The 27,182-nt window shown below is 37.7% G+C and overlaps 2 protein-coding genes across 2 annotated transcripts in view; one reads left to right on the top strand and one right to left on the bottom strand.

Annotated features, from left to right (window-relative positions):
* The window catches only part of Itga8 (integrin subunit alpha 8), a 178,277-nt gene that overhangs the window by 143,499 nt on the left and 7,596 nt on the right, over window positions 1-27,182 (top strand). Inside the window, exons 26-28 of the mRNA XM_047521245.1 lie at window positions 911-1,039; window positions 7,331-7,444; window positions 21,095-21,196. Of these exons, the coding sequence (XP_047377201.1) occupies window positions 911-1,039; window positions 7,331-7,444; window positions 21,095-21,196 (345 nt within the window). The remainder of the gene's footprint in view (window positions 1-910; window positions 1,040-7,330; window positions 7,445-21,094; window positions 21,197-27,182) is intronic.
* Window positions 16,797-17,526, bottom strand: LOC124962107 (methylmalonyl-CoA epimerase, mitochondrial-like). The gene is made up of 2 exons (XM_047521246.1): window positions 17,481-17,526; window positions 16,797-17,339 (listed from the first exon to the last, which is right to left on the bottom strand). Exons 1-2 carry the CDS (start codon window positions 17,524-17,526, stop codon window positions 16,849-16,851), a joined length of 537 nt encoding a protein of 178 aa, XP_047377202.1. The 3' UTR covers window positions 16,797-16,848.

The raw sequence follows: 27,182 nt of genomic DNA on the forward strand, positions 1-27,182 counted from the left end.
ACTGAGCACCATCATCTCATCTTGTGTGGTGCATCCTATATTGCAGATGTTTCTTTTCTCATTCCATAGAGATGAGTATTCTAGTATTGCTTCTGTTCCATGACCTGAAGGAAAAACAGGTAAAAGAAGACAGAATTCTCAGGATGGAAGTGGTAGGGGACAGAAAATGAGATTTGTATATTCAGTTCATCTAAAATAAAGAATGTGAACAGGATATTATGCGTGATGTATTGGAACTCACAAAATATTTTTTCAACCATCAAATGTACCCAGCATGAAGCCTGAGATAAAATCACCAGTTCTAGAACACTGGCAAAATAAACTCAGGGCTGAAAGCAAGCTCCATTACAGCACCATGTGCTTGGGGCATGCTTTGCAAAAGTCATTTTCACTAGGACATGGTTCTCTCCTGAGGGGCACTTCTCTCAAGCACTGCAATGTGGGATGCAGCCTTTGCAAACATAAGGTCCTTAACCACATTGGCTTATTTCTCCACTTTTTGTCACCTCAAAAACCATATCCCCATCCAGAATGTTCCTGAGTTTTGCCAGCTCCAAATACAATTAAAGGAAAGTAACAAGAGAATAACTCATGCCTGAAGAGTCAGCTACACGTTTTCTAACCTTCTGAGGAAATTGCTTCTGCTTAAAATCTTATCCTTACAAGATAAACTTCCCAAGAATGTGTTCCCCCCATGCTTCATGAATTCCTGTAATTGGAGAGTGGAAAGGCTTGTTCCTTGTCAGTGCAGGTCATTTTGCTGTTGCACATCCTGCTGGTAAATCACACGTTTGAATTCTCATATGAATCCAATTCAGTTGGAAGCAAAAACTGCCTAGAGTTCAAGGCTAATGAAAGGTAACAACTGTTAATGCAATTGTGTATGATTTCTCCTGCTTTCTGTTTGCAGCCTGCTGCCTCTCCAGAGGACACCCCTGAGCTCAGTGCCTTTCTGCGAAACTCTACCATTCCTCATCTTATCAGGAAGCGGGATGTGTCTATGGTCCAGCTGCACAGACAGAGCCCCGCAAAAATACTGGTGAGTTGTCTCTGTGTGCATAGATCTGAGGGAAAAGATTGGATCAGTCAGAAATCCCAGATACAGATGGTTTTAACTTCAAGTTTTATTTTCAGTCTCCTCTGATGCTCAGATATGCCTGACATATTTTGGCAGTACATATTGTAAGAAATCAAAGTGATTTTTCCGTAAGGATTAGGGAGCATTTGTGATATAACCTTTTTGTTCTTCTAAACCTGTCACAGAGGCCACTTTGAGAAATAAAGATGAAAACATTAAATGTGACCTTTAATCCATTCAAGACCATGAAGGTTCAGTTATTAACCTGTCCATAGAGAGTCTAAAGTGAGCTTGAAGGAGTGCTATTCATTCTTCCAGTGAGCCCTTGCTGTGTTGTTCCTGTCCCTGAATCTCAGAGTCCTCTGTCCATCCAGAAGAGTCAGGATGGTGTGTTCAGATTTCCTGGGTCATAATCCCTGTAACACCATAGCATTAAGGTCTGTATTTGGTCTAGGTTGAGCCTAGGCAGGACTTTACAAAAGTGTACAAAGCCTTCATGAGTCAGTGTTTTTGATGCAATTCTCCTAGTCACCCCAACGTTGTTTCTAGAACTTTATCTCCTCACATGAATATCTATCTTCTTCCCTGACCATGTGGCAAAGGCTTAAAGTGAGCATCAAGGAGAAGTTTAGCCCTCTTCCACAAACCAGTTCCATAAAGAGTAGGACCATATAAGCACATCTTCCTGCCCTGCACATGTAATCACCCCAGAACCCATCATCCTGGGCAGACACACCAGGGGCTTGGGGTAGGGACAGGCTATAACAGTGACCCAGTACTTGGATGGGACAGGGACACAGCTTCTGTGCAGAAGCTCAATCAAAGATGCATTATCTTGTGGTAGCGCTCAATCAAGAGCCATGACCCCAAGCCAAGAACTGTCAATCCAAAGAGGTTAGCAAAAAGGAGAGACAGTTGACAGGGTTCCTCAAGGCCAAGGAAAGAATAAGGAAGAGAAGACAGCACCTGAGCCAAAGAGGGCTCTGTAGTTATTTCCACAGGGGCTAGAGTCACCCTCCTGGCTGTCAGGAGTCATGAAACACCTGACCCACACTGTCAGTCCCTGTTGGACTCACTTATGGGCTCATCCAGGTACCACCGGGCTCTGACCTTTGGGTACTATTCTTTCTCTACCTGTCCATTCTGTTGAAAACCCATCAGGATAAGAATATGGTTTGCTTAGTATTTTTTCTTCAGGGTGCAGCTCAGTGCCTGGCTCATTTGTTCAGCAAATGCATGAGTGACACAGTGAATTGAGTCATCAAGGCCACTACTAATGGATTTTACAGTCACCTCCAAAATGCTCTTGGTGTAATATTCCACCTAGTCTTACTCTGCCCCCTGACCTTCAGTGCTCTTAAGCCTCAATCCAATTCTAAACAAATATATTGTAAGCAGTTTAAAAGATAGGTTGATAGGTACTAAATTCACTAGCTGCTCTACCTACTGAATCTGAAATAAAATTACTGTTATGACAATGAACAGCATGCTTTGGGCAATATAATTATATGAGCCAGTAATGAAACTGTAGTCATTCACAAAGAGCTAAAGGGAATAAGTCTATGCTCTAGGATTTGAATTCCCGATTTTAGCATTTGTATGACTGGAAGAGAAGTAATAATCAGCTGAATTTATGGAATTGAAAAATTGAAAGTTAGCAAGGAATTGCAGGAGATGAAGCTTAGAATGATGGTAGGAGTGAAGGTTACAAATAATTTGACCCCTTAACAAAAGTAGAGGATGCACTGGATATAAATAATATCATATTTGGCCAAATTAGTGGAATCAACTACATGTGAGTGTATGATGGAGAGAGCAGAGGTGGGGAACTTCCAACAAAGGCCAGACTCAGGAAAGATGGATTCAAAGGCTGGATCTGAGCAGCCAAGGACAGCCGTGAGATCCTTTGCCTTCCTAGCTGGGAATAATCATTTATTCCCAAGTCCCAAATGAACATCCCCTACCTGCAGGCTCTGCTTCTCCTTGAGTTCTGAGTCTAGATCAATTCGTTCAGGGCCCCTGTCTGAGCCAGCCACATGCCGAGAAACGTGAGTTTTGAGGAAGACAAATCAGATGGTAAGTGGGGAACTGGGGAAGTCCTAAATAGACTTCTTTTCTGTTCCCACCCTCCTTTATTAACCTTGAATTAATTTATGACTTTTTTTAAAAAAAGCAGAGACAAATATTTTTTAAACTCTGATAATCCTAATAATTTATTTTAGTTCAATAAAGTAGGATAATGCCACATCAAATTATTCATCGCACTGAGAACCCAGCATGTGGTTAACCATTTATTAGTAAAAAGCCATCAAAGAGAGGGTGTTAGGGTGAAACTGACACAAATCCCAACTCTGTATTTCATAGATTTAAAAAAAATTTTTTTCAGGAACCATAATTTTAGTTTGAAATGATGAAAAAGTTCTGGAGATGGACGGTAGTGATGATTGCAAAACAATGTAAATATACTTAATGCCACTGAACTATATGCTTTAAATGGTCACAGTGATGTTTAAAACATATGTTGCAAACATTCTCTGGCATTCATTTATTTTATCTTGACATTATAGAAGTTCAAACACTGAAGTGGACAGAAAAGTACAAGCAAACAGTGCAATCAAACCGAGGTCAAGCAAGGAGTGTTTATTAAAATAGAAGTACCTGAAATTACATAGCAAAAAGCTCTAATTGGCAGATTATGATTCAAGTACCTGTAAATTTTATGACTGTATAATGTATACATACCTGTCCCTTTCAGGAGAAATCAATAAAACTCTGCATACCGTCTTTAAGAAAAAGCTTCCAGGATGAACAATGAAACAGAAAACAATGATTAACATCTGCAGAATTCTAATATGTCCAGTAAAAATGGGAAAAGCCCTCTGGAAAACCAATATCCAAGCCTATAGAGAACTAACCATGTGAAAAATAAATATTCATATTTATTTTTGTTTTTGTTTTTAATTTCCATTTCTGTGTATGTCTCATGAGTACACTGAGGCAAAGAAGAGCAATAACTAAAATTCTTTTGAAAATTGTGTCTTTGTGTTGTAGGGTCAAATATTTTTCCTTCTATTGTTTCTCATTGAATATTTTGACGTCAGTTTTAACTTCTGAATATCATAGAAGCTTACTTGCTCATAGATGATTGCCAAGACAATCTTTCTTTTTCTTATCTGATTTTAACTCATTTTTATTCACATTTTCTCTTATAGGTTCAAAACTTGCAAATCATACACCTCCCTGTGTCCTCAAGTCAAAACAACTCTGGAGAGTGATTATGCAGAGTTTATTCCAAAATCAAAAGCTAAATAAGACCTCCCACTGTTTTTGTTTGGTTAAAAACAACTTACTGAATCACATTTCTGATTAGGAATTTAAAAGTGCAAAGTGCCAGCATCCTGTGTTGGGATCATAATTTCTAATTTGCATAACATTTTTTGTATCTATAACACTGAAACATTATTCTCCTCCACCTAAGCCTTTCTTGTCTGTTCCCCTGCTGCTTTTGTTATTATCACCTCCTTCTACTCCTCTCCAGACTTTTCTCTCTTCCCTTTCCCTACTCTTGTTACAGAAACCTTATCTTCCTCAATCTCTCTTCAGCTTCTGATACTATTGGTCACTTTCTGGAACTATTACATCCCTTGGCCTTCCCCCAAAATCATTCTCTCCTGGGTCTCTTCCTACCTTTTGGCTAGCCCCATTTTAGAATGCTAAAAGGACATCTCCTCTTCCCATCCTTAAATGCCCTTATACTTCACAAGTCCATCTTCAGGACCTCTGCTTTTCTCCCACTGATTTTGCTTTTTTAGGGAAATTTCCTGCATGATTGTATCTCCAGTCCTGCCTTGGTGCCACCTGCCATCTTAGCCCTCCCTTCCTGCAGTCAAGACTTGAAGGGTTTACCTAGATGTCTGGTAGCCACCCCAGTCCCAACGTGTTCAAAACTCTTGTCTCCAAGACCACCCTAAATGTGCCTCTTCTCTAGAAATCTCAATCTTAGTAACACCACTTACTACCAGTACCCATCCACGCTGTTCTAATACATAGAGCTCCCTTTCTCTCCCTCCACTCCTCTTTCTCCTTCATTGAATACTCCAAGTGTCTATTCTACTTCCTAAACTTTTCTAAAATTCACCTTTCTCTCTCTATACTCACTGCCTCAGTTCAGAGCCTTAGCATTTCTCATTTGGACTCTTGCTACAAGCTTCTTAGTTATCCTCCTGCCTTCAAATACCACCTCTCCCTCTATAATCCAAACCTGATCATGGCCCTTGATTTAAAAGCTCCACCAATTCTCCAGTACCTTCTGAATAAGATCTAAGCTCCCTAGCAGAAATAGTCTCCTTCACTACCTAGATTTTCTTTCTCATCTCATTTCCATCTATCCATCTTACCCCCATGTACCCTGCCCTCCCCTTGCCTGAGTGTGCCCTCCCATGGTTTGGGAGAACTACGTGCCAGTCATCTCATTCTTCTAGGTAACTCTCACTCTTCAAGGGCCATTCCACTCTTCAACTTCTCCAGAGTTCTCCACAGAACTAGCTAACCAGGATCAACATCTCCAGAGAGGTCACAACAGCTACCAACTGGCTTCCCTGTTTCCTCCTGGGTGTGGGATTAACAGTGGGTAACATCTTAATTATGGAGCATAGGAAATATAAGAGTTCCCACAAGTGCCAGGAACTGCAGAGCTTTGAGATCTCCTGCTTCCATCACCAGCAACCTCAGGGCCCAAATCTAATAATACAAGGATAGCCCAGTGACCTATATTTGGAAGCGTCATATAGAAATCTGACTTTATCAGAATTTATCTGATATATGTTACTGATTGCCTAGTTTTTAGAGAATTCCTAGTTCATAAAAAGATTCTTATGATAATATGTTCTTCAAGTTATTATGTCATTTATCAATTTCATTAAAGTGAAATGCTTCAGTCAAGTATTTCACATAATATCCAATAGAATTATTTTTGTTGGACACCTCGAGTATAGGGTCCAGTGTTTGAGACATGAAAAACAAATACAGATAACCCCTAAGATAAATTCAAATCCATGAGGGAACACATAAAGAAGTATCATTCTGCACTTGGCACACAGAAAATGGGCATCCATTTATTTCCATACTGTTATTCAATCAGAAATATGATTGATAAAATATGATTGGTTCGAATTGGTAGAATGTCATCATAATGAATACTTTCCAGGATCGTGCATCTCATGTATTCAGAGTGACCCCATTAAAAGTTGGGAAACTTAAGGAATTGGTTAAAAACAGCCTGATGAATAGAATTCACAAAAGGGCCTGCTCTATAACTAGGAAGTGTTTGGGGCAAAGAGAAGCATGTTATGAAACAAATGTGTATCAGTAGGTCAATAACTTGGAATCTCTGAGGTTATGAACTCGAGAACTTCCTCTGTAGCCCTCTCTACACTTGCTCAATGCACCAACCAATGGAGACAATGTCTATAAGAAACATCTTCCCAAGTTCTGAGAAAATGAAACAGAACAACTCATCAGCTGCTGCCGGAAGATGAGTCCTTAGAACAGAACTTGCATTTTATGCATGTTCATTTTCTCTCTTACTACTAACATCCATGCATCATTACCACTAACCTGCTTGTCCTTGGTTGTTTCAGTAAGTTTGTTCTTTCCTAAAATTAAATTTGCAGATAAGGCAATGACTTCTGAGGAAATAAAATGGAAATAAGCTAACTCCAATGTTGATTCTCTACTAGCATTTAACGACACTGCCTGTTTTGTTCAGCTTCTTCACTGCTGTGACTAAAGGACCCAACCAGCACAATTATACAGGAGGAAAAGTTTATTTGAGGGCTTACGGTTTCAGAGGTCTTAGTTCACAGAAAGTTGACTCTATTCCTCAGGACTCGAAGTGAGGCGGAACGTCATGGTGGAAAAGTGTGGCAGAGGGAAGCAGCTTACATGGTGATCCGGAAGTAGAGAGATGCTACTCTCCAGATACAAAATATATACCCCGTAGCCATACCAGCAATGAATCACTTCCTCAGTCACACCCACCTGCCTCCAGTTACCACTCAGTTAATCCCATCAGGGATTAATTCACTGATTAGGTTACGGCTATTACCCAATCATTTCTCCTCTGAACCTTCTTACATTGTCTCACACATGAGTTTTCAGGGGTCACCTCACATCCAAACCATAACACAGCCCCTGTCTTTTAATGTGCTGTCCCTGATGTTGGGTTTTTGTGTTTTATTTTGTTTTTTGCAGAATTGTACAAATATCGAGTGTTTACAAATCTCCTGTTCAGTGGGACGACTGGAAGGAGGAGAAAGTGCAGTTCTCAAGGTCAGATCTCGACTGTGGGCCCACACATTCCTCCAGGTAATAAAATCACAGATGCACCTACATACCACTCACTAGAACCTCTTCTCAAAAGCTCAGTGAGAAGTCTTTTTAAAATAAATTTTTAATTTGAAAATTTTTAAATATTTTTTTTAACTTTTATTTTAATTTATTGATGGACCTTTATTTATTTATATGCAGCGCTGAGAACCGAACCCAATGCCTCACATATGCTAGGCAGGTGCTCTACCACTGAGCTTCGACCCCAGCCCAAAAAATTTTTAAATATTCTAATTTTAATGTTTTTTCTTGCTGTACTAGAGATTAAACCCAGGGCCTCACACATGCTAGGAAGTTCTCTACCATTGACCTACATTCCCAGTTCTTGATATTCTCATTTTAATTGTTTAGGTTTTATCTTTTGTAAAATTTTTAATTTAGATGTTTAACATGTTAAAATTTGAAAATTTAATTGCTTCATTTAAAAACATTTTAAAGAAAATTTCTGTGGAGAAGTTGAACCATGATCATTTGGTCATTTTCCTCACAGGTGAAGATGATTTAACCACCCCAAGGCCCCCATACCTAAAGTAGTAACGTAAAGTCAAGCAAATGTTTTTACTTAGCTCACCCCTATCTGCCTAGTGCCAGGCACACAGTAGGTCTCCAATAAATATTCGTCAATGAATGGATGGTGAGTATAGAAAACAAAGTCAAGCTGTGTGCCTAGTAAAGTAAAAAGAGGAAATCAATTTAGATGGGAAAAAGGGGAGTGATCCAGAAAGTTCCTTAGATCATGTGGTCCTACAACACAGGCTCCAACTACAACAGCATCTCAGCAGAGATTCTGGTTTGTGGGAAGTTACAGATTGCTCTGTGCTTTGCCTTATCTTTACTGTGAGTTTCTGCACTGCTCTGGATAAGTCCATTGATTATCGGCATTTAAAAAGTTTAAAATCTCTCTTAAGAAAATGAAATTCACCCAATTGATTAAGTACTGTATTAACGTCTTACTAATTACACAGGATTCTTCTTTAAAAAACTAAATTAAACGCCAACCAAGTCTATGTATTCTTGCTCATTTTTTAAGTACTAAAAAACTCATCTGGCTCATTGTGCCAACGAAAATACTTTTGAGCCTACCTATAAATATAGAATTTTATTTCTCTTTTTTCATGAGTTCTACCATTGAAAATACTTCTCTCATCTCACAATTCTTTCAATTTTGTTTCTAAAACAAATGAAAAAAATTAGTTACTTTTTAAAGGTCATTTGGACACCTTCTTTATTATTATTATTATTATTATTATTACTATCTTTTTATCTAAGGCAAGGTTTCTCATCTCCATTAACATGTTTGGATAATTCTGCATTTTTGGAGTCATCCCTTTAGAATGCTCCACAGCACCACCCACTAGATGCCAGTAGCACCCCTAACCCACACGTGACAACCCAAAGTGTCTCCAGACATTGTCAGTTTCCTAGGGACAAAATCCTCCCCAGTTTTGAACCACTAACCTCTTTTATTTTTCTTTTGGCCAAACCATTATTTATTTGTTCACCCAACAAATATTTATGGAGCATCTACTCTGTGCCAGGCAATGCCTCACAGAGAAATAGCAGTGAGCGAAGCAGATGTAGCACCAATCTTCACAGAGCTCTCCCCCCATGAAAGAGTTGGAAGTGACAAAAACATACACAAGCCTATTTTAGATAGAGCGAAGTGCTCTAAAGACAATGCAGCAAGGTTGTGGGATAAAGAGTTGCCTCTATAGAGAAGGTGGTGTAGGATCTCAGGAACATAATGTTGTTCATCCAAGTACAATAACAAGCAAAACCAAACAGTTCATTGTAGAACTGTGAATAAAAACACAAAATTCACTAGAGTAGTAAGTGTTCCTGGGGTAGAGGCCATTCAGGGAAGAACATACAGAATGTTTCAAAGTACTGGTGATATTTCACTAAAAAAGGTATGTCCATGTTCACCTTGAATTTTCCCTATCACCATATGTTATTAATGATGATTTGCATTTGCCCAATATTCAATTGAATAACTTTCATTCAAAGGAAAATACTGGAAGGACTTAGACAGTTTGGAATCTACTATAATAGTTCAAGGGAAGAGGAAACTAAGAGCTCTGTTACGATTTCATAGTTCTGACTGTATTAGTTGTCTATTGTTGCCTAACAAAATTCTGCCAAATGTGGCAACCATAAGCCATTCATCCATTCACCCTGAGAGTCAGGAATCTGTCCACAGCCTCACTGGGTACTTCTGACTTGATGTCTCTTCGCTGAATGATACAGTTGAGATGTCAGTGAGGGCCAAAGTTATTGGAAGGATCAACTGGGGCTGGAAGACCATCCACAAGATGGCTCAAGGGCATGCTTAAAAAGTTAATGACTGATGTTAGGAGGGCCAGGTCCTTGCTCTTAACACGGTGCTGATTGAATGCCCTCCTAACACAATGGTTGGCTTCCCCTGAGTGAGCCAGGAGAGCAAAGCTTGTATGTCTCTTGTGACCCAGCGTTGGACGTAGCATTCTGTCATTTCCCCAGTTTCTTAGAATTCACACCTATCAGCCCTGTTCAGTATGGGAGGGACCCAATTATGGGTGTGAACACCAGGAGGCAAGAATCACTAGGGCTACCTTGACTGGCTACTCCAGATATATTAACCAGTTCTTTACTTTCCTACTTTTAGGTGCAACTTATCTCAAAGCATAAGCCATAAATTCTTTTTTTTCTCTAATCATGTGAAACTAGAAATAAGTGATACTATCATAACCAATATGTCAGTGCCCTAAAATCTGATGCAACAACCACAAACTGATTAACTTCAAGCAGCAGACGTTTACCCTCTCACAGTTCAAAAAGTCAGAAGGGCAAGACCAGGGTGTAAACAGAACTGAGGGAGAAACCATGCCAGGCCCCCTTCTGGCCCCTGGTGCTGCTAGCCATACTGGCATGTGTTGGTCTATTGACACATCACTCCAGTCTCTGTCCCGCCTTCATAATCACCTCCTGCTCCTTGACCTTGTGTCATCTCCTTTCTGCCTCTGATGAGGACACTCACTGGATTAGAGCCCACTCTGATGAGTAGAATCTCATCTCCAACCTTTCCTTAACTGAGTCCATAAAGATCCTTAGTTTAGATGAAATTCTAGATGACCATGAATTTAGTGGGGGACATTATTCAACCCCCTACAGTCAGCAATCTAACATCCCTACTGCAAGCTTTGCCATTTGGCAGGGTATTGTAATTAATTAATCTAGTAAATGTGCTTTTCTTCCCTCCCACCCCCAGTACTAAGGATTGAACACAGGGCCTCTGGCCTGGTAGGTAAACTACTGCTGGGATACATCCCCAACTCTTTTTAAATTTTATTTTGAGACAGGTTCTCCCTAAGTTGCTCAGGCTGGCCTCAAACTTATCCTTCTGCCTCAGCCTCTGGAGAAGTTAGGATTATAGGCATGTGCCACCCCATCCAGCTAATACACTGTTTAAAATACGTCACTAATCTTAGTAGTGTAGGGGGAAGTGATTAATTAGGGTTTTAGGCATTTTTGGTGTGACTGTTTCCTTTCAGTTCATTACACACTTTTAAAAATATACTCTCAGTTCATCACTAATCTTGGGCAAATTTTCTAATCGATATAAAGTTGGTATAGATTCTTTCACATTTTTGGTAAATACTGGCAAAGTGCATATATGAACATGTGGTTGAGTGTGTTTTATGAATTTTATTTATTTATGTTTTTGGTACTAAGGATTGAATCCAGGGAAGCTTAACCACTGAGTCATATCCCCACCCCTTTTCATTTTTTATTTTGACACAGGGCCTTGCTAAGTGGCTTAGGGCCTTGCTAAATTGCTGAGGCTGGCTTTGAACATGTGATCTTTTCTGCCTCCTATTCACTGGGATTGCAAGTATATGCCACCACACGAGCTGAATTTTATATTCACATCTTCATCTGTGAAAACTACCAATGAGCAAAGTGTTAAAAACTACATGTACACACTGGAACAAGTTCTAAGTGTGCAGACCCTGATTTCCTCTGTGTTAGCTCTCCTTGGATACTGGGTCAGGAGGCAAGAACCCAGTGCTATTCTTGACTGACTGTGTTAATTTTCATGGGACTTTTTTCCTCCACATTTGAGATGAAGGAATTGGACTAATGGCTCCTTTCATTTCTGAAACTTCATTGATGTATGGGAAGCTCACATGGAACCTCTCCTAATAAGTTATTTATGGTGTTTATTCTACGTAGCTTAAGTCAGCAATGACTCTGCATGCTTTATTAATAGTCTCTTTTGTATTGTGTTGATACTTAGGTTGACTCAGAACAGACTATATCTAAAGGAGCAGTCAGCCAACCTTTCCAAAGAGATCTGTCTGCAAATAGCCAGGTTTCTATTGAGTGATCACCACATAACTAGGCTCCAGGATAAAATACTTGTGTGTGAATTATAATTTATGCTCACAGAAATCCTGTGGGATACATACTCTTAGTATTAACTGCATTTTACAGATGAGCAAGCTGAGATGTGGAGGTTAGTGGCCTTCTCAAGATCACATAACTAGTAAGAGGAGGAATCTTCGAACTTTTGTCCTTGCTAAACTGCTAGAGATTTCTATGTGATAACTGCTGCTGTAGATTTTACATCATAATTGCTATGCTACAGTTTGCTAAACTAACTCAGATTACTGTACTGTAAAAACTATGTAGAATTTTTATAAATAATATGTATTAAAGCTTTTTGCCCTTTTTAAGGATCCAATAAATTATATATCATGCTGTTTCAGAATCCAGTACAAACGTAATTCTTGAATTGTATTGCTCAATATCGTAGTAGTAGCCCCATGTGGCTATCTAAATGCAAAGTATTTCAATTTAAATTAAAATTAAGTATTCACCTCCTCAGTCTCATTAATCACATTTCAAGTGTTCAAAAAATAGTCACTAGTCTTGGTTACTCTATAGGACTGTGCAAAAAGCATTTCTGTCCTTGAAGAAAGTTCTATTGGGCTGCACTGTCTTAGAACTTTAGGGAAATATATTTCCCTTCAAACTTACAAAATTAGTTCATGTAGTCAATATTATATCTATGCATGAAGATTTGGATTGTGCTGAAGACTAGCTTCCTGACTTTCATTATATTCCCTGATAAGGTAAGAATGAGCCCCCACTTTTGCCTCATGACAGTATCATCTGCTGCCTCAAAAGTCAAAACCTTTGTCAAGAATCCACTTTTCACTAAGTGCAGCATTCCAGGTTTGAGTAAACACAGTCAGCTCCTGCTCTCCCTCCTATTCAGCAAGGACAGCAAAATGATGTGATGTTCAGACCAAGAAGCAAAATGTGTTGGCTTTACTTCAAAGCTTGGATGTAATCATGGACTATACAAGTAAACTCTTGGATTCAGAACTGCTTAGCAAATAAAACACTGAAATTCTGCTATATACAATGAAAAAACAAGTAGGGGGGTATTACATCCTTTGGAAGTTAGATTTGGAGGAAGTCTTCCTGAGATTTATAGCTAACCCTGGAATGTGAGCTCCTCTAAGGCAGAAAGAATGTTTTGTCTTTGATTTGCCCAACGGCCCTGTAGCACCTTGCCCAGGGAAGCTATGCCTGGCATTCCTATGGTTGAAACACCTATGGACAAGTTCCAGGGTTGGTTGGGCCACAAGTTCTTGACTTATTCAGAATGAAACCAATCATGCTAACCAAGAAAAAAAACATAATCAATTATCCTTCTTGGTCTATTGCTGATGACCCTAAAAGCAGCCAATATTCTGGCAAAGTAAGAAGCATGTCACCAGAAAACATGAACAAGAAGTGGCTTGAGGAGATGTACTTCTCTGGAGTTTCTGGAAGTGTACCTTGACTGGTCCATTTGAGATGCAAAGTGCAGCTGAATGCACAGATAATCCTATCTGGACATCTCTGCACAGCTGACCAGTTTCCTGAAAGGTCTTCAGTGAGGAGCCATGGGTCATGTTTACTATCACATTTGGCTTTTCTTCCAAATCCTTGCCACCTTGTCCTGTGCCCAACCCACAAGCTGATCTGGTTTGGTGACTTTAGTAAGGACTTCTTGCCTTGTAGGCAAAGAAGTCATCATTTCACTTTCTTACCTCTCACAAATAAAACACTTCTGACTGAGATGATAAGGTTTTCAAATTGAGGAGAAAACCTTAACAGGGTTTTAAGAATGTCAAAAAGTAGATTGCCTCTTCATTTGGAGCTACATCCTCATTTGATTCTTTTGGTACAATAAGTCAGAGAATTCAGGATACCAAGTGACAGAAACAAGTCCAAAGGGTCATTATTGTCTCTTCATGCCCTGTCAAAGATGATGATCAGCACTATTAGTTTCTGTCAACACTGTTTCCAGCCCTCATCCCAAGGTGAGATAGCTTCAGAAGTCTGGGTAGTGCAAGACCCTCCCCACACAGCTGCCATATATATTTAGACTTAACTTGGAGAGAAGGTTTTGAAAATTGTCTCCTATAACCCACATCTATGCTCCTTAAACACAACCAAAGGACATATTCCTTTGTTGGATAGGGCATTTTGATCCCTTTTATTTCTTCTGCTGATACAAAAACTTAGGACCCTTGTGGACATCCAGTCATACATAATCTGTTCCCTTATTTGAGGAAGGTCCTACTATCGTGGCCAATTATAAATCCTTTCCCATTTTAAGGAAATGAGAGGCAAATTGCTTCCTATTTTGTAGTTGAAAGATGCAGAAGCAAGCATGCACTCCGGAGAGACTTTGCAAAATATTCTACATCTTAGAATGTTACACATAAATCTTCATGTCATTTACTTAACAATTAATCTGTTCATTCCCTTGCCTTGTAAAGGAAAGTTTAAACACAAAATTTTGTGTTAAAATGTCAAATGGCTTCTTGAAGGGTCTTTTATAAAATTTGAAACTTTAAACAAGATAAAAGTGAGAAAGCATAAAAAAAGATAAGTTAAAAATATCCTATTTTCACTCTATAATAATTCAGAGAATGAAATTATTAGTGTCCCAATGATAAATTGTCATGTTGGATTTTATTGTTTAATTATTTTTGGCATGCATTTATTAATACTAGTTTCTTCAAAAACTGAACAAAAAAAGGTATATCGTTTCAATTCCTTTGAAATGACAGAAATTTTAAAATTATAATTAGCTCTTTCAAGTCAGATTCTACTTTTCATAAAAATAGCACGGACTTCCCTAGGGTGCCCATTTTCCTAATTACACAACTTTTCAACTAAATAGCCAGAAGAATGACTCTACTACTCATATTCCATCAATTTGCCTAGGATTACTCACTGCCTTTTGCTGTTGCTTCTTATCTAAGAGTTGGAAGAGAGGTGGATTAGGGAATCCCAAGCCCATGTCATACATTTCTCCTATTACTGAGCATCACATCATACTGAAATGAGAAAGAATGCTTTTTCCTTGAAAGAATCATCATTACAACCCTAAAACTGAGGGAAAAGTAAGTATTTCAGTCTACATTCTTCCACTCTATGCATGACATTCTATTGCAGGGTCAGCAGAATATAGATTGCATCTTCATTTTCCTATTAAATAGGATCCAGTGTGTCAGGAAGAAGTCCCTGGTAATTGACGGACTGACCAAACAGTAAGTAGATAGCACAAGGAGTCAAACAGAACAACCTACATCAACATTCTGAAGTCTTTCCAGGGAAAAGGGTCACTTCTAGGAATACCAGAGAAAGTGGCATGAGTCACCATGTGTCTAACCTCACCTGTAGCCCAAATTTCTGTACTTTCACAGTTTCCGCTTATTTCAGTATTTTAGTCTTGGAAGCCTAATGCCAAAAAGGAATGCATTACTGCAAAACTCTCTCTCTCTCTCTCTCTCTGTATGTTTTTTATGTGTATGTATATATGTATACACAGACACATAGTATATTGAGGATTTTAAATAGTTTTATCACATAATCCAGAAGGAGGTAAATATTTTCTTCCTTCCTAATCCAGGCTAGAAGGTTTACAATTTGTGGTTGATGCAACTTGCTGCCTTATATTTGTTTCTGTTCCTCTGGTAAACATGCAAACCGAACAGAAAAAAAAAGTTTTTATTTTGGCTAATCCTAAATGAACCCCTTGTTCTGTGATTGTTGCTTAAAATGGAAACCTCCTTTATAATTTAAAGCTTCACCAGCAATTCCTTAGGTTTTGTCACCTCACAAAGCTTGGTTTCTAGGAAATGTTGAGTATTTAAACATGGCTCATAACATGCACATGTGTTTTAAAATAATTGTGGGAAAGGAATTAAGCTGTTCAAAGACAGAAAGGGATCGCTTTTGACCTTGACAGACCTGCTTAGGTATTTAACCAACACAGAAGCCTCATCTCCTCCCCATTTGTTGCCAATAATTTTTATTTGTACCTTTGTTGTAAGCAAACCATTGTGTGAAAGTACATAATAGAGACAACCAGTGGGCTACAAACCATAGTTTAAATAATGCAGTAATGACAGAGAGACCGGGCATTTTTCTGGAGATTAATAGCTATCTGAGGTAAAATGAAGGCCCAAGATATTGTCAAGGAATATTAAACAACCTAGTTTTTCTGTCCTAAATCACCTCTAATATGATAGAGTACTTGCTGGACAGGAGATTACTTTAAACGAGAGAATATTGCACTTGTTTTGTGAAGAGTACAATTGAAATCATTCGATTTTGAACATGGAATCATTACTGTCACAATGCCCATAATTATTTCTCATGAGTTAAATACTCACCTGTGCCACACCTTTGACCTACAATGCAGAACTAAGGTCTTTGATGTCAAAGCTGCTGATCATGGCCTATTAACTCACATTTCCCATTCCTTGATGCTCCAGAGCATTTTTTAAATAACAAAGATACCTTTTATCTGCTATAAAAGGTAGAAGAAATTTTGTCTTTGGAGACTTTATTTTTTTTTCTAGAAAACAGCTTTATCTCAAATATGTAGGTATGTAACTGTCAAGTACACTTTCATAACACCTTTGTACATCTAATCTGCTTCACACAGCCACATCCACACCCTTTAAACAGATAACTTACTATACTCAGTTACCATTTTAAACAGGAGTAATTCATTTCTATGAACATGATCTCAACAATGTTCCTAAGCATTTAGTAATCAAGGTTTTCTCCAAATCCAATTTATACATGTTATGTACATATGTGTACATACTTTTAATATTTCTGTAATTAAGTCTTTAACTTTGGAAGCAGTACCATAATATATATTTTTCTTTTTTTAATTTGTTCTAATTAGTTATACATGACAGTAGAATGCATTTTAACACATCAACCATAAATGGAGTATAAACTCTCATTTATCTGGTCATAATATATTTTGATAGTGTTTGATAAAGGGTTTTCAGGGCAATTAATTTTCTTGCAAATATAAATCAAGCTTGTTCCAATTCTATAAGAACTCCCCCACAGTCTTTAGGATGGAGAAAAATAACTGGTTTTCCATGTGCTCCTATTTTGACCTCTTCACTTAGAATACAGATCTTCATTTTTTTCAAATCCATCATAACTGCATTTATATTATCCACCTCAATGCAGATGTGATGCATTCCTCCAGCCTTATTTTTCTGCAGAAAACCTGCAATTGGACTGTCATTTCCCAGTGGATGAAGCAGTTCCATCTTGGTATTCCCCAGGTTGACAAAAACAACAGATACTCCATGTTCAGGAAGAGGGACCACCTCACTTACCTGGACCCCCAAAATATTCTTATAAAATCCTGTGGCCTTTTCCAAATCTGGCACTGCAATGGCTACATGATTGAGTCGACCAAGGTTCCATACAGGACCTGCCACCCGATGCAAAGACTGTGACACAGAAAAAGTTCTCACTGCTGGAACTGGAGTTGGGAATCTTGAAAAATGTCCTGCAGGCTAAGGGGTTGACAGGCTGCGAAAAGCAGCTCGGTGGGGCAAGACGCTTTAGACCTAGGAAGTTGGCCACCCTAGATCTCCTCTGCCCGGGTCCCGCGCGCCACATCCCACCCCACGGTGATCCCAGTATTCACCTATGGCCCTTGCAGCCCCGTCCATGGACGTCAACACACGCGCCATCTTGGTAAGTCACCTGCCTCTTTAGAGACTTTAAAACAAAGAACAGACTGATCTAGGAGTTGTAGTCTTTATAGTTTCATTGCCTACCACCTAATTGACTTAGGCCCTAGTCTGTGTTGGTTAGCATGGTTGAATGGATAATGAAGGCGAGAGCACATGAGTATCACCTCATTGTGAACTGCAGCCCTCGGAATACATCACTACCCTCTCTTAAGACTTCCCAAACTTTCTAATCCAGTTAAGGGAAAGTTGCCTAATTCAATAATTGAAAAAGTTAAACCATTTATAAGATGCTCTCAAATGACTAGTACGTGGAGTAAGGTCACCAAAAGACCAAATAATTAGATGCCTTCAGTCATCATCCATTCAGGTAGTCAACCAACCAGAACTGATTAAATCCGAGTGCACAGTTCTAGGTGCCATGGAAGATTGAACCATCTAGTTGGGAAAAAAGTAAACCTATGCATCCTTTAGTGTTATTCAATGACAGAGATAACAGGGATGCACTCAGAAAGATGCATCAGTAGGCAATGTCATCACTGTGTAAACATCACAGTCTACTTAAATAAAGGCAGGTACGATGGCACTAGGCAATGTAATTGTATGGGACCACCATCATGTAGGTGGTCCATTGTCGATTGAAAACATCATTTACATCTCATAACTATAGCAGTTTTAAAAAATAAAAAGCTAAACCACAATGTGAAAATTCCAAAAAGTGTGTCAAATGTATTCTCATCCCAGACTTAATGAATCAGAATCTCTAAGATGGATCTCAGGTGTTTCTGAAGCTCAGCAAAGTCCAGTGGTTTGTGAACCACTGGAAACAGCGGTGCAGATTGGGGATGAATGGCAATGGGAGGAATCCAAATGTGATCAATAGTGGGAGGGATAAAGGGAAGAGGAAAGAAAAATCCCTCAGAGAAATATGCGTCTCTGCATTTTGCATTCTAGAATTCAAATCCCATCTTACATGTGCTAAGAAATTTTCATATTTTATCCTTTCATAAATGCAGAAAATCAAGTAAGAGAAAATCTTTCTATCTAGAATTGATGCAGAGATGAAGTTCTTGCAGCTTGTTTACCAGAGATATGACTGCAAGGGAAGGAATATGATTTTCTACCAATTTTTAAAGTGAACTTGGAAATTAATGAAAACTTCTTTGTTGGAGGTTTGGGAGCATGGACATTCACTTGAGTATTCAACTTAAAACTTTCACACACACAGAATCGTCTGGCTAAAATTCTTCCTTGGTATATAGTGAAGATGGTAGGGAATTAGATTAAAATTGTCAAGTACACACAAGATTTTATGAATAAAGATTTCCAAACTTTATTTTTAAAATTCTCAAATTTAGAAGTAAAATTCAACTTTCAGTTAAAATGGAAAAACCAGAAAAGAAGAGAACAGTAGAAGAATGATACTTTCAAAAGGATTTTTCCCAAATGAATGGAGCTATTTACCCTGGAGGGGTAGAAAGAAAAAAGTCAAAGTAAGGTTTAATAATGACTCTGTTTAACAATTGACACCAAAATTTCTGAAATTTAACAATTGGCTGTCAAGAACCATTATGGACCCAGCTCTAGCACAGCACTGGATTTAGTCATTGTTTCAGGTGGAGGAGAATCACAGAAGCCTAAGTTCTCAAAGCAGCTTTCCTAAGTTATTCCTAAATATTTTCCCTTTGACTTTAATCAGCAGTTAACATGATTGTTTCCTTTGCTGTGAAGAAGCTTTTTAGTTTGATGCCATCCCATTTATTGATTCTTGATTTTACTTCTTGGGCTTAAGGAGTCTTATTGAGGAATTTGGTTCCTAAACTGACCTGACAGAAAGTTGGGTCTACATTTTTTTCTAGTAGGCATAGGGTCTCTGGTCTAATGTGAGGTTCTTGATCCACTTTGAGTTGAGTTTTGTGCAGGATGAGAGATAGGGGTTAATATAGGGTTCATTCTACTTCCTATGGATTTCCAGTTTTCTCAGCACCATTTGTTGAAGAGGCTATCTTTTCTCCAGTGTATGTTAATAGCACCTTTGTCTAATATGAGATAACTGTATTTATGTGGGCTTGCCTCTGTGTCTTCCATTCTGTTCCACTGGTCTTCATATCTGTTTTGGTGCCAATACCATACAGTTTTTGTTATTATGACTCTGTAGTACAGTTTAAGTTTTGGTATTGTGATGCCTCCTCCTTCACTTTTCTCAACAAGGATTGTTTGGGCTCTTCTGGGCCTCTTATTTTTCCAAATGTATTTCATGACTTCCTTTTCTGTTTATATGAAGAACATCATTGGAATTTTAATAGCAATTGCATTAAATCTGTTTAGCGCTTCTGGTAGTATCACCATTTTGACAGTATTAATTCTGCTTATCCAAGAACATGGGAAATCTTTTCATTTTCTAAGGTCTTCTTTAATTTCTTTCTTTAGTGTTATGTAGTTTTCATTGTAGAGGTTTTAACTTCATGACTTTTGTTGGTAAATGGATGGATCTGGAATCTATCACGCTAAATGAAATAAGCCAGTCCCCAAAATCCAAAGGTCAGATGTTCTCTCTGATATGTAGATGCTAACACACAATAAGGGGGGATATGGAGGGGAAGAATAGAAGTTCAGTGACTTAGACAAAGGGGAATGAAGGGAAGGGAGGGGAATAGGAAAGACAGGAGAATGAATCGGACATAACTTTCCTATGAGTATATATGAATATACCACCAGTGAAACTCCACATCATATACAATCACAAGAATGGGATCCTAATTTAAATAAGTTATATTTTGTGTATTTATAATATATGTAAAAATATACTCTACTGACATGTATATCTAAAAAATAAATAAAAATGAATAAATGTCATAAATAAATAAAATGAAATAAAAGAGTTAACATGAGAATCTACTAAACAAAGAGAACTTTTAGGTAAGTTCTATCAGAAACATTGTATGCTATAGGTCAGTGGTTCTTAACTGTGGTGATTTTGCTCCTGGCTAGAGGCATTTCTGATTGTCACACTGGGGCATCTAGTGGGAAGACATCCCCAAACTTGCTAACAGCATTGAAGCTGAGAAACCCACTCTGGGTCTTCAGTACAGAGTGACATGTGATACATTTCTTATGAACTTAGTACCAGTATCTCTCCTAAAATATTTTCCTCCATCAGATAACAAGGATTTTGTAACTCACTATGTCTTCCCTTTGTCCTTCATTAGGAGTAACTATATTAATCCTTGCACATTTTTTAGGACCCTGATTTTCTGTTTTTCATATTATTCTTATATACATTTTTTATTAATAAGATAAATTATCTTTAGAAATAGAAGAGCATGAATGGTCTGTTGGGTGTTTGGATGAATGAATGGATGGATGGATTTTTGGATACATGAATGGATGGATGAATGAATGGGTGAATGGAAGGAAGGAAGAAAAACAGTAAAAGAGAAAAAGAAGAAAAAGGAAGAAGAAAATTTTGTTTTGGAAATGGAAAACACTGAAAACAATTTGGTGGCTACCAATAGAACTTGTAAATGCTTTATCAGAAATAGAGTTAATTAAATATTTTTACTTTTAGAGAAAAAATGATCCCTATGCTCTTGCATCCCTGGTGTCCTTTGAAGTTAAGAAGATGCCTTATAAAGATCAGCCAGCTAAACTTCCAGAAGGAAGCATAGCAGTGAGTATCTTTTAAAAATATGTGGGTACAAATAATATAATTGAAGTTATTTTTTAAAAATAACTGTCTAGCATGTGTTTGATTTAAATGTTTACATTGAATTGAGAACAGTTTCCCATTTTTACTTCACCATTTTTTATTTCAGTCTGGAAATTTCCTACTGCCTTTTTATCTTTTTTTTTAAACTTCCAATATAAATTTCTATCTAAAAAATTACAGTGCATTACTAATAGTATTCATTATTTATTAATCAAACTCATTTGTTGCAGAGAAATTCAGATAGCAATGATCATCATAATAAAACTGTACTTAGTCTTTAATTTTAACAGCAGCAAGGTGAGTCTCCTTGGGGAGGGAAGAAACCCTTCCTTAGGGCAAGGTAGCCATGATCAACTCCATGGCATTCAGAGTCATTTCTTTCTCCTCTATGCAAAGAACCATGATTCTGACTGGAAAGAAACAACAACAACAACAAAAATAGCACACTATGAGCTTCAGTTGAACAAAATGTCATTTTTTCAAAATGGGTTTATTAAACATCACTGACACCCACATATCTGTCACAGAATAACTTCTGACATCCTCATTAATGTGGCAAGGGCCATGCAGAGTGATGAAGGTGTGGGTGAGGGGAGCCTAGCAGGCACCATTACTAAAACTGTGCCATTCAAGTTGTGAAGATGGTCAGAAACCTGTGAGAAACAGAGTACTCTGAAGAATAGTATTAAGATTTCAGCCTTCATCTCTTGATCATTTCATGGATATTTACAACCCCCAACTGGAACTCATTGGTACTCAAAGTGTGGTTTGCAGGCTGAATCCTTGGCATCAACTGGGAGATGAGTAGAAATATATGGACTGGCCTCACTCCAGGTCCACTGAGTCCAAATCTGCATTTTATCAGAATCATCAGGGCATCCATAAACACAGTCAAGTCTGAGAAGCTCTCAAACTGTGTAAGTTGATCCTGTTGATACTTCTTTCCAGCTGGGTCTTTATTTATTACTTCATTTTAGTAGCTAATCTTTGTCACCTAATCTTCTTTTAGCAATTTAAATTAAACTGATCCATTGGTCAATGATTCAACTTTGACCAATGGATTAATGCAACAAAATCAACCTCATGAAACTTTTAAAATATCTCATATACATATATGACTGCATGACTGATGTGTTCCTATATGTACAGTCAGAAAAATGAGAAATTACACTCCATTTATGTATGATTTATCAAATGTATAAATGCATTCTATTGTCATATACACCTAATCAGAACAAATTTTAAAATTTAAAAAAAGCAAGGTGCTCTGCAAGTAAGTGAGACCTGTCTCTAAATTTAAAAATACAATATAGGACTGGGAATGTGGTTTAGTGATTGAGTGCCCCTGAGTTCAATCCCCAGCACCCCAAAAACAATAAAAAATTAAAAATAAACCTCAATTCTTTAAAAATAAAAACCATAAATATAGATATGTGCTAGGATTTCACCCCACATGTCTGAACTGAGTAGATTTGGGGTGGGGTTCTGGTAGTGTGCTTTAAAAAAAGCCTTACAAGTAAAATTGATCAAATTATGTTCTGTGCATGTACAAATATTTCAAATGAATTCCACTGTAGTGTGCAATAAATATATACCTATAAAAGAATTTTTTAAAGCCTTACAAGTGCAAATTGTGTAGTGGATCCAGAGTTAAAAACTTCAGCACTTGCAAGTCAAATCACCTAGAAGAAAACCTAAGACTTGCAAGATAGAGTTGCCTGGGTTTGATCCTGGCTCTGTCTTGCTCTAATTAGGAAACCTTTGGGAAGTCACTTCACTTCCCTGAGGATGTTAACCTCATCCACATGTTGGTACTGTGAAGGCAACTTAAAAAATTATATACATAAAGCTCTAATATTGTACCTGGAACAGGTAAGTCCCAAGTCTCAATGAATGTTTATAATATTCCTCAATCTTCTCAGGAAGCCCACATTTATGATAATCAGGATTTGCCTAAAGTATTTTGAAGCCAGCGTGGCCACATCTTTCTTTGTTTAGATCACCTCTTTTTCTCATGAGATATCTGCTAAAGTTTAGATTTATGTTCAACCTAGAAAACAGAGGCTTTAGGCTTTTAATATAGAATGTTCATCCAAAGAGGTTCAAAGGCTTATCGCTTGAAGGGAGATAAATCCAATCCCTTTTGTTTTCTCTGAGCACGTGTTTTCATAACAGAAACACATGTTACAGTTGATTCCATCAACAGAATTGCATCTTTCTGTGCTGGCCACAGGTGATGGCCTGCTGTTCTCAACTCATCTCAAAAGATCCATGAAATGATCAAATGCATGCTTCCTCCAACCCGCCTCCTGTTACTATATTGCAAAAAAAAGACATATCTTATGTAGATGATTTACCACACCATTTAGGTAAAGGTTATTGGAAAAACATTTAAGAATGGAAGTGCTTTCAAGTCTCCCAATATCTAACTGGAGATTTTGCCAGTACTGAGTCAGCTATGTAATACAGGCAAATAGTTTTTCTATGGATTAATTGAGAGAAGAACTCTGGTTGGATCTGGCAGACATTTTTCACATCAACATCTTTTCAAAGGTCTTGTCATTCTCTTGAAAAAAGACCAGCAGAAGAGAATTGTTATAAGGTAGTAAAATCCACTGGAATAGGTGGTATGAGAATCATGAGTTCCAATCAGCCACTGGGAAAAGACTTTGTAATGACACTAAATAATATGTTCTCATTTTCCTAGACATTTGTGTGGGATGGTTAGTTAGTTTGTACATCTTTCCAACATGGTTCTAATTCGCCCATTTCTTGAAGCCTATTTAAGCTTTACATATAGAAGAAAATAGCAGTCTTCACCTGCTACTTGCATAATATCTGTGTTTATAACAAATGATGCCCACATGCAATGTGACTTCTGTTCAGAGATGAAGCAAAGGTTGTCAAAGGGAATGAGTGAACACTGAATCATTACAGCAGGAAGAATAAAGATTACTTAACTATTTGAACACTATTTTGGTTTACCAGTTGTTATGGTTTGGCTATGAGGTATCCCCTGAAAGCTCCTTTGTGAATGCAGGGATGTTCAGAGGTAAGGTGATTGGATTATGAAGGCAGTAACCTAATCAGTTCACTCCAGTTGACTGGAGTGACTAGGTAGTAACTGTGGGCAGGAGGGGTGTGGCTAGAGGAGGTGGGTCACTGGGGGAGTGTCCTGGAAGCTTTCATCTTCTCTATGATCCCCTTGTGCCTCTCTCTCTCTGCTTCCTGGCTGCCATGAGTGGAGTGACTTCACTCTACTGCCCTTCTGCCATGATGTTCCACTTGCCTTGGACTTGGAGCAATGTAGTTGGTCCATCAAGGCCTAAACCTTGAAAGCATGAGCCAAAATAAATTTTCCCTCCTCTAAGTTGTTCTTGTCAGGTATTTTGGTCAAAGAGATGCAAATCTGGCTAATACCCCAATCAACCTTGGCATTTGTATGCCGTGTGACTAATGCCCAATTCTATAATTTACATCTGGAAAAAAGTATTATTGTCCAGTGTAATTCCAAAGGTGGTCATTATAAAATATTTTGTGGAAAACTTATTTCAAAATTCATGTGTAAACTTCAGATCCATTTGGTTTTAAAATTGTTCACAAAATTTCAACATCTGACAATATAATCCTGATATTAAATAATTGGTGTATAGACTTATGATAGTGACTACTTACCTTGTAGGAGCTATTTAAATGCTAAATATGAGCTCAGCTGATCCACTTTGTGTTATTATTTTGTTCTAAATTGTACTGTAGGTAAGGTGGCGTGGTATATTTATTTAAAACATTCTTCTGACCCCACCAAAGTGTGTTTATATGAGATTTTGTGATACATAAGTACAGATGTCAACATTAATTACAGTTGCTAATACAAGGAGTATTTTTCTTCTATTTTGGTATTTTTTGTAAAAATATACAAAAACGTATCATAAATGTCTGTGATAAAATGTAGATATATTAAAAGTTTATGGTCCTCCAACCATAATAAAAAACAACAAGATTTATGATGTGATGAAGGTAAGATTAAATTTTTCCTACTTAAGATCACTTTAAGAAAATCCAAACCACTTACAATTTATGGATTCCACTTCCTAAATAAGTGAATTGTTAAAATTTTATGCTATTTCTTTAAGTAACTACCAGTTCCTGATCAAGAGAAAAAGTTTTAAAACAGATTGTTGATTAGTTGGTGCACAATTGGATTTTCTACCTAACTTTTAATTACTCCAGTTAACTCAACAGTAATTTTTGCGAGGCAAGCACTTTACCAACTGAGCTATATCCCCAGCCCAACAGGAATCTTCTTTTTAAAAGAAGTTTAAATATCAAGCCACAAGCCCATATTATGAAAGTAAACTTTTGTTTCAACATATACTACATCTTCTGCCTTGAGTCACTATCTTGGTGAAAGAATCTTAACATTGAGGGACTTGGGCAGGTCAGCTAACCTCACTGTTGTGTGAGATTAGACAAAAAGCTTAGTAGCTGTGCAGTTCAGTGTGGGAACTGCCAGTCATAGGTGGACACTGAGTTCCTGAAATATGTCCAGTAGGATGGAAGAACTGAACTTGGAGCTTGATTTCACTTACACTCATTTAAATGTAAACTGAAAAACTGAAGCTGAATGAACTACTTCTCCCATTAAATGTTGCTTCATTTTTTTTTTTTTTTTTTTTTAGGACTACATTTCACTTTAACCATTGAAAATTTAGCCACTGTTATGTGCTGCTGGTGTATAGTGCACACTGGATTTTGGAGACATTTAAAAAAAATAAAAAGAATATTAAATGTCTTTTAAAATTTTTATATCAATTACATATTTAAATGATAATAAGTCTAGCAATAATAGATAATAGTTGATATTTAGTGTTAAAATATATTAAAATTAATGTCCCCTATTTCTTTTTGCTCTCATGTTGCTACTAGAAAATTGTAAATTACACATGTGGTTCATTAGGAGTAAGCTATAGCCAACAATAATACAGAACTTCAGAGAACACAGAGTGTTTAATAAATAATGTTTCAAACAAATGGAAGAATCTTACTGTAAGTCATTGCTTAGTCATTAGAAACCCTAAAAAGTATGACCCATTCTTCTAATTGTTTATTATCCAATGAATTCTTCAGTCCAAGATTCTTGTGGGCTTGTCAAGATGAGCTGTGAGACAAATATAAATATTAGAAATAACAAAGTTTTGGTATCTGTCAACATTTTACTTCCTGCTCAAGCTTATCCAAAACGCAGGCTGCAATTCCATAGACCTGGCACATATTCAAATAAACCTTGGTCTTATAAAAGTGATCGATTCAACCCTTTCCTTTTAAGCTCACTGGCAGTTTAAGTCTCTAGTTTATTGACACAGTATTGAGTTTCAGGAAAAGCTGTGCTTTGTTGGTTTCCTCATACAGGTGAAATGCCCCATTGCCACTGGCAGATTTACGGATATGAATGTGTCACATAACTCCCTAGTTGTCCTCCCAGAAGGATCTGTCTTTCCAAGATTTTGTATGTGACTTTTGTAATTATGCATCACATTCAGTTCTTCCCAGGGTCAGAGCCTCCACAATGCAAATCTGCAGAACTTCTCTGGGCCACTGTTGTTGATATTTTGTGTTTGCACTGCTCTTAGTGTAGGAACTTTCTGAATATGCAGCAAAAAGTCGAGAGAAAGTTTAGGCAGATGCCAAGCCGAAGGAAGATCTCTACAGTTGCAGCCACTGTAGACTACGATTGGGCAGTCTCAGTGCCACAAGGTTGTCCTAAAGGCAGAGAGTATGGAAAGAAGAACGCAGGCACAGAGAGAACCCCCCCAAGCTTGTCTTTGAATATTGTGCTTCCCATTCCCTGGTGAACTACACAGGATACATGAAGGCAACGTATATGGCATGCTTAATCCTAACACTTCAAGGAACTCAGAGAAAGGGTCTGAAGGGTTCATTTACTTTT

This window comes from Sciurus carolinensis, chromosome 12, assembly GCF_902686445.1.
Source record: "Sciurus carolinensis chromosome 12, mSciCar1.2, whole genome shotgun sequence".
Lineage (NCBI taxonomy): Eukaryota > Metazoa > Chordata > Mammalia > Rodentia > Sciuridae > Sciurus > Sciurus carolinensis.